The sequence below is a fragment of the Coenobita brevimanus genome, chromosome 92 (assembly GCF_032717465.1).
Source record: "Coenobita brevimanus isolate Jiangsu-jjx chromosome 92, ASM3271746v2, whole genome shotgun sequence".
NCBI classification, from domain to species: Eukaryota; Metazoa; Arthropoda; class Malacostraca; order Decapoda; family Coenobitidae; genus Coenobita; species Coenobita brevimanus.
The window spans coordinates 1,130,392-1,142,881 of record NC_137045.1 but is presented as its reverse complement, the minus strand read 5'-3'; the positions used below and the strand labels follow the sequence as shown (position 1 = coordinate 1,142,881).

The following is a 12,490-nucleotide window of genomic DNA, read 5'->3' as shown; positions in this document are numbered from 1 at the left end:
ATCGGGAGCAACTTACAGCTTATTTTTATCTGAAATCAACAGTCCGTAATTGTTTTTTTCCAATGCCCTTGGTTCGTAGTCAGGTCTATACCAGACATTATTATTATTATTATTATTACTATTATTATTATTATTATTATTATTATTTATTTTCCACTACATTTTGATCTGGACAGAATTTGTGATACCGTAAAAATTTATTTTTTTATTGGGGGTCTCCTAGAGACAGAGGGGAGGCCCCCCAAGCAGTCGCTTGCACTGCTTGTACCCAGAACCAGCACTACTGTTAGGCCAGTTACATACACGTGGGTCACGATTTCATAGTTAAACGCGCTGGAGCAGTGATGGTGCTTCAGAATTTACCTGTCCAACCAGTCACTTCTGGAATTATTTTTGTCGTCTTACTGTGATATTATACCTCCTAATGGCTCACGTACTCCAGACTTAAAATCGTATTTCTCAATACATCTGCTTGACATATTTGACAGTATAAAGACTGACAATGCAGGATGCCTAAAGCACCGCAACTTCGCGTTGCAGAGACTGACTCAAAATATATTGAAACTTAAAGAATATATATATATATATATATATATATACAGTATATATATATATATATATATATATATATATATATATATATATATATATATATATATATATATACAGTATATGACTAATTCAATGACCGATCCTGCAAGCCTCACAATGGTCCCTACCGGATGCAATAATTACGAGTATTATTGATGCGAAAGTGATGGAAGAGTAATGAGTTTTTTATTTATTATTTCATTATCAAGATATTACAAACCTTGATTTATTCTTTAAGTCAACAAAATTGCTATAGCTCTCTTACAAGTGACTGTCAGTGAAAGTGCAATATTCAAAATGTGACACTAAATGCGTAGATCGCATTATTATTATAGGTCAGACTGTGGCTGGGAATATTTATGTCCTTGTGTGACGTCACTGCTCAAAAACCACGTCCTGACTCTTCACTGTGTAAATGTGATATACTAATAGAAAAGTTCATAAATCATATAATTACTGATAGAGATTTGACAAAATATATATTATATTCTAATATACAAAAAATCTGTGCAGCACATCAGTGTGATTATGTTCTGGTGCACTAGTATCAGATACTAACTTTTTAACTAGCTCTTGTTGGGGATGTGAAGTGCCATAATCAAGTTAACCCCTTCAGTTTGATGGCGTATTTTTCTTTATATTCTTTCTATCATCACCAGTTTTACTCAGCTTGGGAGAGGCTTTTGGAACTGGTGAGGTTAGATATTGCCTTCATTAATCCCATCATTAGAAGTGAGATCCTCTAAACTATCAAATCTTATGTCTGGTGGGTAGGATACGATAAGGAAGACGTCCTATGGTTGAGGCGGTTAAGCAGCTATTAAGTTTGCTGGCATCCTGAGTTTGACTACAACTAGCCACCTTAAAAGTGCAGTGTCGCCAGACACAACACGCCGGCCTTCAGACACCTGAGGGGCGACGTGAGTAAGATGGAGATGACAGACAGGGGATGCTCCAGGATATTTAGTGAGAAGAGGAGCTTTCAAAGATAACTGGATGTGCGAGGCTTCTGGGTCAAGATACTGAATGACTCTGACCTTGAGTATATGACTTCATAGCACCAAGAAATATATAAATTATCTCATTCTCAGCTATATACAGCATTTAGTAAATGTCCGCATGAGATTCACAAATCATCCATGTTTCTCTGAGGGGACAGGAGAATCTTAAAACCTTTTAATGGAACACAGCAACAATGTAATTATCATACACGTCTCTGGTTTGAAACTGAGAGGATTATATAAGTATTTTCATTTGAAATATATATTTAAAGAATGAAGCACGCTGCTTATACCTAGATTTTACCATTCCAGTAGAAAAAAAAATAGCCGTTTATACTTAAAGACAACAACCTGATTCAAGATTGTTGCAGAGTACATTAACATTTATAATACTTTTCAAATTCGTTCTTATCTCTTATTCACGCCAGTGGCATGATAACAGTTTGTGCAGATTTAACTTCATAACACAAGATCAGCATAGTCACCTTCCATATTTGAGTATCAAGAAGCACACAAACCTGTTTTTGTCCAAACCATACACGCAGTCAGGGTTGAATCGAGACCTTCTTCAGCTCAAATTACCAACATTAAAAAATATCCATCATATACAGTGACTGAGAATATACTTAAACTATACATTAAGCTTAATAGTATCTGAATCTTTGTTACTAATAAGTGTCATGATGAAAGAACTATACTATATATACCGTATAAATTCACATAATATAGAAACACATCCATGTCTTATAAAATCTTTTAAGTTGCACACCTTCATCACATGTCTTGTTAACATAACGCTATAACAACTATGTACACCACCATTAAAGTAAGAGCATTTGTGGCACATACCTTCTGCATCATAACCTTAGTTTCCAACGCCAGTGATTTAATGACATTTAAAGAAATATATAATCTTTCGATTGCACTGCTGATCACTGAAACACATCTGGGCAGCCTACGACATAGTCTGCCTTTCAGTGTAAAAATATAAACTCTCTGTGATACGTGTATATGATTATGGTTTATCCTCTGAATCTGCATGGCTGAGGGAAAACTTAATGTACCAGACAGTTTTGGCCAACAGTTCTGTCCGCAACCACCTGTAACTGGCTGTCCCACGTGTTAGGCAAACTCACCATAACCTATCCAAGTCTGAGAAGGAAAAATGTCTTACTGACCTTTGTGGCAGTTAAAAGACCTTAAATTACTAATACCAAATACACTCAAACACACTCCTGAGATATCTGGGAAATGGTCTACAAGAGTTCATCACTCTTCTCGGTGATAAAGTTGTAGTAAGTGTGATCGGGGAATCGGTCGAGTTGAATGTATTCTACCTCCGACATTAGCAACCCCTCCAACGTCACTACCAGCTCACTGAAGGAAGGACGCTCCTTTTGGTCCTTGTCCCAGCAGTAGTACATGATGTTGTATATCTGGATGGGAAAAATGATGAAGTGTTATTCATCAGTACTGTTAACACAGAATTTGTATGCACCCAGCAGCAGTACACGATCTTGTGTATCTGGATGGGCAAAATGATGCTGATGCGTAGTGTCAAGCATACTCATACTATTAACATATGGTTTGCATGCATGTAAGGGACAACACTCCAGACCTTGACGATTTTTTTTTTCTTTATGAAACTTTGCACACACAACCACCGGGGCTCCAACAGCTAATACCCCAAGTTTGGTCCAGACTGACAGCCCCTGAGGGGAGTTTTGATTACTTTTGTGCTCCTGCGACAGCTTCGTTGGTTATAGCATTTATATATTGCCACCACATCATTGCCCTTGTCAACACCCTTATATTGCCCCAGACGGGATGAAGAAGGAGAGGGAGGCCGAGAACGAGATAGAGAAGTGCTGTTGTAAATTATATAGTTTATGACGTTGTTGTTGTAGTAGTTATTAATGTTTATTATTTGCCTCTCTTTTTGGCTTTGGAGAAAGAGAGAGAGAGATAGATAGATAGATAGATAGATAGATAGATAGATAGATAGAGAGAGAGAGAGAGAGAGAGAGAGAGAGAGAGAGAGAGAGAGAGAATGTACTTACCTCCCTGCGGCAGTGGTCAGGTTTCTCAAGACGGTACCCTTCCTTCACCTTCTTCATGACCTCCGTGGCGCCGTGACCAGGGTATGGAGTCGAACCTGCAACAAATCATCATCATTATCATCATCGTCATCAGCACTGTTTCCAGAAGAGAAAATAATTTTTCTATGTTTCTTCTTGCTGATTTTTTTTTTTTTTTAAACCAACATTTGTAGCTTTGGCCTCACAAATTTATTTCTGGGTCGAGTGGCCTAAAACTTACTATGCACATGCCTAGGTATGGTATCTCGAGACGCCTTTCCCACAGTTACGATTCAGGCCTTTAAAAATATTTCATAACCCCAAAGTGTTAAGAGATGGATGCGAAGGCATCAAACGATAGGCGTAGAAACACCGGACTTCAAAGCAATCATCCCTGCAAATATATGCGTTCTGTTTGACATCGACCATGGTTGCGGCACGAGGCGACTTTGATTCTAATGTGTCCTCTAGCCTGTTACACATGTATGAGAAAAAATGGAACTTATGCTTAGCCAATAAAAGGATAGTGTACCAAAAGCGAACTTTGGGAAATGTAATGCATTTTACTTGCAAATTAAACTTCCATAGTTACCTTCATCATCATCATCATCATCTTTATCTTCATCGTGTTCCTACTCACCCTCATCACACCATTATCCTTCTCCTCTTTCTCCACATCATCATGATCAGTATAATGACCATGATCATTTTCACCTCTACCGTTATCATCATCACCATATTTACAGCTAAGAAATATCAGTATTTTCAAATACATGATTAATCAAACATGGCATCAAAACTCACTATAATATATCATAAAAGCGTTAATACTCAATTTCTAAAAATTATTAACATTAAAAGAAATCCTAAGTTTATGCATACATTCATAATAACTAAAGGAAGGGAAAAAAATGTGTTAAAAATTATATAGGAAGTATGATGTACTTTGCAGCTCTCCTTCCAACCTCAGTGTCAAAATGAAGTATAATAAATAAAGGTTAGTTGGAAAATTAACTAAAAAAAAGAAAAGAAAGAAATTAACGAAGAGGACATCATAAGAGCCCCTACCTAGAGTGACAATCTCCCAGAGCAGCACGCCGAAGCTCCACACGTCAGACTTGGTGGTGAAGATGTTATCGAAGAGGGACTCGGGCGCCATCCATCTGTGGGAAATTGTAATGCGAGGGATTAAAAGGTGGGACACGTAGACTGAACGGTGCAGTTGTTATTGTGGCCCTAGGATCATCTGGATGTGAACTCAGTTGGTTGCAGGCTGAAGCTGCTGTTTTAACGTAGTTACCAATCCTGCTTTCGGAGGAGAGGGAAGGAATTGAGGGATGTTTAAATAGCCAGGTAATGACCCCCTTCCTCCCGGCGATACATCAGTGACACTTCGTGAAGGCGTCCCTTACCAGCACCGTGGTACAGAAAATCCTCGTTATATGCCACAGTTTTTATGAATTTTTTGCAGTTAATTCTTTGGAAAACTTCAAAAATAGTGCCATATACATCTTCACTGATACTGTACCGTACCTATTAAACAGATTTCACATTTCCTTCAGTTTACATCACCAAATTAATGGAAAATGTGATATTTTGGAACACGTCCCTGACATAAAACAGTGACCACATGTACCGTACAATCGGAGACAAGAGTTAGTCAATATTTCGTCTCTTCTATGGGTATTTCTCACTCTCCTCTACTGTTTAATAATCTTACGTTGAGAGATGTTTGGTATGTTTCTTTCCCACAGTCGTTCGGCTTTAATACGGTGCAACAGGGAGGAAAGTCATGGAGCCATTCTGCTTTGTTATCCTTGTTTCTGACTCGGAATAGTTACTTTAATTATAACCTGCTGTACAACATCTCGCCTCAAAGGAGTAGTGGGTCTGTTGTTGCTTGCACTTCTTTGCACTTTGTACCTTGTATTCCATAACTTTGGACATGCTCTAAGTGTGAAGTAGATACAGCTTCGTAATATGCAAACATTTGTCCGTGACTATTCTATCACAAAAGTATAAGTAAGGATACTCTGTGACGTTCAGGGAGGGACGATCAATGTTCACAAACATAATGCTGGCAAGAGATTTCCGGCTAATTTTTGCTCGTGGTTTGCTCTGCCTGGGGCGTGATAATCCCCGAAAAAATAAATAAATAAATAAAACGATCCCTCAGAGCACATGAATCCCCCCCCCCCCTCTCTCTCTCTGTGCACGATCTCTTCTCACTCTCAATACCTCCTATTATTACTCTTCTCTCTTCCTCCACATTCCCATGCCAATCACTCCACGTCCCTCTGTCACTTCCACTACATTTATCTGTCCTTCCCTCCACCAACAACCTCAGTATCTCTCCTCTATACATCTCGCCTTCACCCCCTCCTCTCACTCTGCCATTACGTTCTTTAACTCTTCTGCTGCGTATGCTTCACTTGGATGTTTTATTCAGGCTAACATACGATGATTTTGTTCAGCTAAAAGAAACTGCAGTGGTCAAACGGCTTCAGAAACTAACACCCGACAATATTGTTCTCATTCGAGTCACTAAAGCAAAAATGTTTATATGATTTTCTTTTTTTTTAAATTATGAAAGAAAAAAAAAAGACCAATCTTTAAAGTACCCATATTCATTACTGAGCTGACACCAGCACTGTGCTAATACTAATCCTTGACATATGAAGTAATTCAGTGGAGTGAATTCCAAGTAACAGGCAGTCACACTGAAAAGAAGGAAAGGAAATTCTATCCTCCCAGGGGAAAATGAGTTATAAAGCTTTTACTTATGTGTTTCAGATTTTCAATCTTCTTTTGAAAAGTGTCATACATCTTATCTACCTACTCCTCCCCATCCCCTCTACCTACTCCCCTCCATCCCCATATATCTTTGTTATCCTTCATACCTTATAGGGAGACGGCCATCGCTCTTCCTCTCGTAGACATGGTTATTGGCGACGTCCCTGGCAAACCCAAAGTCAGCCACCTTGCACACCTTCTCCTCACCCACCAGCACGTTCCTTGCTGCCAGGTCACGGTGGATGATCTGCAAGAGGGACAGAATGCAAAATTTATGATACGATGTGATGATTGTAGTTCATGCACGCTAATTTGGCTTAAAACTGCCATCTCTCCACCTTGAAAACTGAGCTGTAGCATAAAGTTAACACTCTCAAAGAAATGCTATGGAAGAGACGTGGAGCAATACTTTTATCTTTTTCTGCCATCCAGCTCCGGGAAATAAGCTGAAAAAAAAAAAAACTCAACCAAGATATGGTGGACTAGCTATAACATGTAAGACAGACAGATAATATAAACGCAAGACTTATGGTCTACTTCTATTTACAATAGTTGTAATACTAATAAACAATTAATAACACAGTTCTAAAAACACTGCGGCAAGTTTGGAAAACAATTTCTGTTAAATTTATCCAGCTCTGGGTACAGCCGTGACACTCCGTTCCCTAAGGCCTAGCAGTCCTTTACTGTGCCACATACCTTCGCATGCCACCACTTCGGCGTCGGTACCCTCTGTCTGTATAGAATACATGCTAGGGTTGTCTCAGTGAGGACTAGTGTAATGGTAATAGTGAAGGTGTTTTGATGACGCAAGTGGATCTTTTGGATGATAACTAAGTAGCTGACTCATTTCCCAGATGACACAATTCGTAGATAAATCATGCAGCTCTATTTTCAGTTCTTGTTGTCACTCACCCCATTGGAGGCAAGGAACTCCATGCCCCTGGCGATCTGGTAGGCAAAGAGTGTGAGGTCGCGTGGGGTGAGTGAGGAGGTGCCGTGCAGGTTGTTGTAGGCGGCGTCACCTCTAGACGCTCTGAGGTAACTCTGCAGCTTCCCACCAGACATGTATTCCAGGATTACGAAGATGGGGTCTGAAGTGGGGAGGTGGGGAAGGGAAGGGAGGGGGTGAGTCAGGCATGAGAATTAAGTCACAAAGGGTAAATGAAGCACAAGCAAAAAGGTGGGGAGCTAAGGAAGATGGGGTCTGTGGCAGGAAGCGAAGGAGCGTCAAGGATGGGATCTCACAGATAAGGTAAATGAAAAAATAGTGCAGAGATGGGAACTAACAGAGGAGGGATGTGAGCTAAGGAATAAATAAAAGGGTTGAGACAGCTGGGTATGTGACGGTGGGGGAGGGAGGATCAGGGACGGAAACCAGCAGAGGTTCTGAAGGAAATAGCAATAAAGAAATGGCAACTAACAGAGAAGAAATGTGAGTTAAGAAAGTAAGAGAGAAGGGACGTGACCCAGGGAACTAACAGAGAAGGAATGTGACCAAAGGAAGTAACCAAGAGGATGGGAAGATAGGTTTTGTGACGGGACGAGAGGGAGGCTAAGGAGGGGAACTAGCAGGAAGGCTAAAGGAACAAATGGCGAAAAGATGGAAATCACCGGTCAGTGAAACGGTATAGGAGGTATGGATGAGTATATGGAAACTAACATATTTGGTACTGAAGCTAGAGAAAGGGGCGTATAGAACTAATAGAGACATTATGGAAGCTAAGAAAGAGAAGATTGAAACTAGCAGACACGGTATGGGTGTTAACACAAAGGGAATGGATACGAACACAGACGGTATGAAAGTTAAAAGAGATGGAATGTTTACTAATAGATAAGGTAAGGGAGGTAAGAAAACGGGGATGGAGACTACAAGACAGTACCGAAGCTAAAATGGATGGAATGGATACTAACAATATGATACGGCAGCTAAGACAAAGGGGATGAAAACTAACAGAGATGGTATGGGAGCTACGAGAGAGAATATGGGGCCTTATAAAGAGTTAATGTGAATAATAAAGATGGAATGCAATATACGGTATTAACAGAGACTGTAGAAGGAAAATAGTTAGGGGGCCATTAACTTGGACGACTGCCCAGAACTTTCCAATCAGTTTATTGCTGTAGTCTTGTGTGTCATATCCCCATGAATGTAATGCACTATACGCTGATAATTAAAAGATGAATATAATTTACAATATTGTAGTATAATATGCACAATATATCACTGAAAAGGTGCTGCTAAATCTCCTATCCCATCTAACATGTCCCTGGATCTTTACCCTTTTCCGTGCAGCAACCAAGGAGCGAGACCACGTTAGGGTGTCTAGCGAGGCTCTTGAGAACTTTCAGCTCCTGAAGGAGGTCCCGTCTTTCCCTCTCCCCAGCAGACTCCTTCAATGTCTTGGCCGCCACCACCATGGACCGCTGCCCACCCAGACCCATTGCCTCGCACCGCCACACCTGCGGTGTAAAGGAATTCTCTTTGTATGTCGTCTTGTTTGGCGTTCACTTTTGTTATTAATTACTTATTTTGATTATGTGTTTTTTATTTTATTCTTATCACTACCAGATGATTTTATTCAGCTTAGAAGGGCCTTCATTTAACGGATTAATGAAGGCTGTATCTAACGCCTCCAGTTCTTAAAGTCTATGCTAAAGTAACAAACAGAGTCTGGAGATAGCAAGAACAAAAAAAAAAAATCGTCATTGGACAACAAGGGTTATGTCTATAGTAATTTACAGAAGAATTGCCTGTTACAGTTCCATTGCAACCTACAGTATAAAGCTGATTTGCCATTTCATCCTATTTACAGTACCAGATGTATAAATGAAATGCGATATTTTGGAAGATATCACCTACCGAAAACTTACTTTACTCGGGCGTTCACGATTTTTATTTTTTCAAGGGAGAATGGGGAGCAGGGTGCAAACATGAAGACGTGTATAAGTGTTGTTAAGTTGTTGAAAAAAGTGATACAGGGCGTGAAAAGGTGTTGGTAAGTTACTGAAGACAGTTATAAAAGACGTGAAAAAAGTATCGATAGTTACTGAAAACAATTACATGTACAAGACGTGAACAGGTATTTGTAAGTTAGGACACTATGAGACGCCCTTCATTTATGGAATTTTAGTACTTCTATTGTAATCAAAGGTCATAGATGCCAGATGTCTTCACAAGTGTTCAGGGAAGCATAAACTCCTCTGTACAGCATAAGAGTGCATCATAATAGAAAAAAAAAATCCGAATTCAACTACCACATAGGGACAAACTAAAACTTCAGAGCAAACCATCAGCGAGGCGCTAATGCAAAGACAAGTCGTTGCAAATACGAACCGAACTGGATTGGCCTCATATGCTTGTTCCAAATTTTTTTCTCCTCACCAACTCTTTCCGTGCCACCGGCCACTCTTCCCTTCACTCACCTGTCCGAAGCAGCCCTCTCCAAGGATGCTCATCACTCTGAGACGGTGTCGTGGAAACTCCCAGGCATCTGTGGTGCTGGAGGCCACCTCACTCACACGCCGCTGCTGAAACAACCCCACATACGCACACCATCATACACACTTCTCTCACAGCATCTCCATTTGTACTGACTGAGATTATACAATTATTTTTTTTAATTTCTTAAAGCCAAGCATTATACACAGTGAAAAACAATTTATACATTCCATCGAAATATAAATTATACTTACACTCTTACTACCCCTGAGACCATCTTCATATTTGTTGCTGTATGCACTACGTCGCCAAAGGGCAGCAAGACTTAGAATGCTGCTGCCTCGCCTCTGGCTCCTGTCCCTTCGTTCGCTGCCTCCCTCAGTTCTGATCTCCGTGGCTGCAGCCTCCTCACCCTTCTCGCTGTATACCACGGAAGCCTTCTGTTTTGCAGTCATAACACATCAGCAAACACTGAATTCTCTGGTTCAGAGGATTTACTTTATCTATACGTAGTTTTATCATAAATTATATCCAGAATCAATCTCGGTCAATTAACATTATTAATTTATTACTGTCAGTGTAGGTAGTACATGAAGGAACAGGATGTGACTAACTTTGATGCTAGAGTTGATGCGACGGTAGCGGCGGAAGCAACAATACAGGAGTACCAACAGCGGTGACAGTCCTGCAACCACCACGATGGGGATCACCGTCAGGTTGACATCGGACTCCTGTGGCGGGGTGGGTGTTGTAGAAACACCCGCCCCCGCCCCATCACCACCGCTGCCGCCCACCACACGCAGGTCCTGCCGGTTGTTGCCCCCGCCAGATGGAGGGGCGGGACGGGACGGAGTGGAGGTGGCTGTAACTGGTGGTGATGGTGCAGGTGTAGGAGGCAGCACCCTGACCACCACTGGTTCGGACACGCCACCGTGAGGGCTGTCCACTCTCACCATCACTTTGTAGTTCCCCACCTACACCAAAACACATATTACTCTGCATCATCATTCTCAACCCACCCAAGTCCAATGTATTAATCTTCTTTCATTACATTATATAGTGACTCAATTATCTATTTGCGTGTGTGTGTGTGTGTGTGTGTGTGTGTGTGTGTGTGTGTGCTTCAGGCAAGTGATACAGCATACTCGTACACAAATTTGAATGGAACACAATTCAGAATTATAAATACCGGTTTTGCAGCATCTGAATCCATGTGTAAGTCTTCAACAAAAATACCAACAATGAGAAAATGAAAGGCTATATAATTATATAGCTATATATCCCTTAACAGTAACATCATCCACAAATGCCATGAAGTAGGCTACAACTATCAGTATATTTTCAGAGCCAAACAGAGCAAATGACACAATGAGTCGTGTTCTCGTCAGCTTAGGAGAATTTGTTGTACAGAGAGAGAGAGAGAGAGAGAGGGAAGGGGAGGGGGGCATTTGGTGCCTACTATACCTTGCCGGTGAGTGGTGAGGCGACGGTGGCTTGTCCTGAGGCCTGGTCGAGATGTAGTAGATGGGCTGAGTCGAGCAGTGTTAGGTTGTATCCTGCGCCAGTCAGGTCCCTCACATCAACCCTACTCACCACTGTACCCACACCCGCGTCACTCGCCACCACCCACGTCCTGTTCATGAGCAGCATGGGAGGCCCAGCTGGAGGAGAAAGGAGATGGATGGATGGTAAATTGCATTTTGATTAAGATATAAATTTAACCACTTGTCCACTAGCCTATCTGTTACTTCCTCTTGGTCTTCCTTCACCCAATGAGCCCTATGACACATTCGGTTAGTTCAGTCTTGCTACCTTCAGTCACTTATAATGAGCTATATATAACCCTAAAGCTGGAAAGGCTCTCCTGAGGTTAGTTAATCTGTTTGGAAACAGCAAGAATTAAAATCACAGTGAAGGGATTCAGTACTTCAGTCTGATCGAGCACTATCAGTATTTCATTTCATTCTTGGCTATCACCTAACACTACATTCAGTTTTATGTCATTGGAGCTCAGGGATTAACCACTTCACTCCAGTGACGTACCATTGCGGTACGCATAATTCTTGCTACCTCCGGACGATTTCATTGGGGCCAAGGAAGACTTTTCGATGTGCTGGGTTAGCGATAGCCTTCTTGATTATAATATCGTCCTCAAGCTGAACAAAATTGTCCGATTCATGCCAGCAGGTACCACCAGAAAACACCACCATATTCAAGGGGTTAAGTAGGAGGATGAGGATGTCAATAGATGTGGTGAAAGTTATATTTGCATTAGGATGAAAATGACGTAATTGTACCCCATATTATTTACATAGGGCAGTAAGTTCCTTGGTCAACTACTGATAGTGGATAATGGAGGATCCAGAGGAGAGAGGTGCAGCGAGTTCGGATTCACTCATATTTATTTTCCATAGCCATTTTTTCCCTGCAAAAGTGTACACAGTTCACAGTCATATAATGAAAAACAGCAATGCATGATTAAATAATCTTTGTTGTACGGATATGATTCTATTGAAGAGGCTTTGTATTTTATCACTACTCTAAATTCGAAATGCAAGATTGTCATAAATGTGTCAAAAAAAAAA

The 12,490-nt window shown here is 40.8% G+C and overlaps 1 protein-coding gene across 1 annotated transcript in view; it reads right to left on the bottom strand.

Annotated features, from left to right (window-relative positions):
* Nucleotides 1-2,638: 2,638 nt before the first annotated feature.
* The window catches only part of LOC145412059 (uncharacterized), a 33,935-nt gene continuing 24,083 nt past the window's right edge, over nucleotides 2,639-12,490 (bottom strand). The window contains exons 4-14 of the mRNA XM_080281977.1: nucleotides 11,370-11,566; nucleotides 10,520-10,879; nucleotides 10,160-10,345; nucleotides 10,030-10,035; nucleotides 9,890-9,994; nucleotides 8,746-8,926; nucleotides 7,379-7,557; nucleotides 6,571-6,710; nucleotides 4,739-4,833; nucleotides 3,653-3,747; nucleotides 2,639-3,028 (exon numbers count right to left, since the gene is read on the bottom strand). Coding sequence (XP_080138103.1) covers nucleotides 2,849-3,028; nucleotides 3,653-3,747; nucleotides 4,739-4,833; nucleotides 6,571-6,710; nucleotides 7,379-7,557; nucleotides 8,746-8,926; nucleotides 9,890-9,994; nucleotides 10,030-10,035; nucleotides 10,160-10,345; nucleotides 10,520-10,879; nucleotides 11,370-11,566 — 1,724 coding nt within the window. The 3' untranslated portion in view covers nucleotides 2,639-2,848. The remainder of the gene's footprint in view (nucleotides 3,029-3,652; nucleotides 3,748-4,738; nucleotides 4,834-6,570; nucleotides 6,711-7,378; nucleotides 7,558-8,745; nucleotides 8,927-9,889; nucleotides 9,995-10,029; nucleotides 10,036-10,159; nucleotides 10,346-10,519; nucleotides 10,880-11,369; nucleotides 11,567-12,490) is intronic.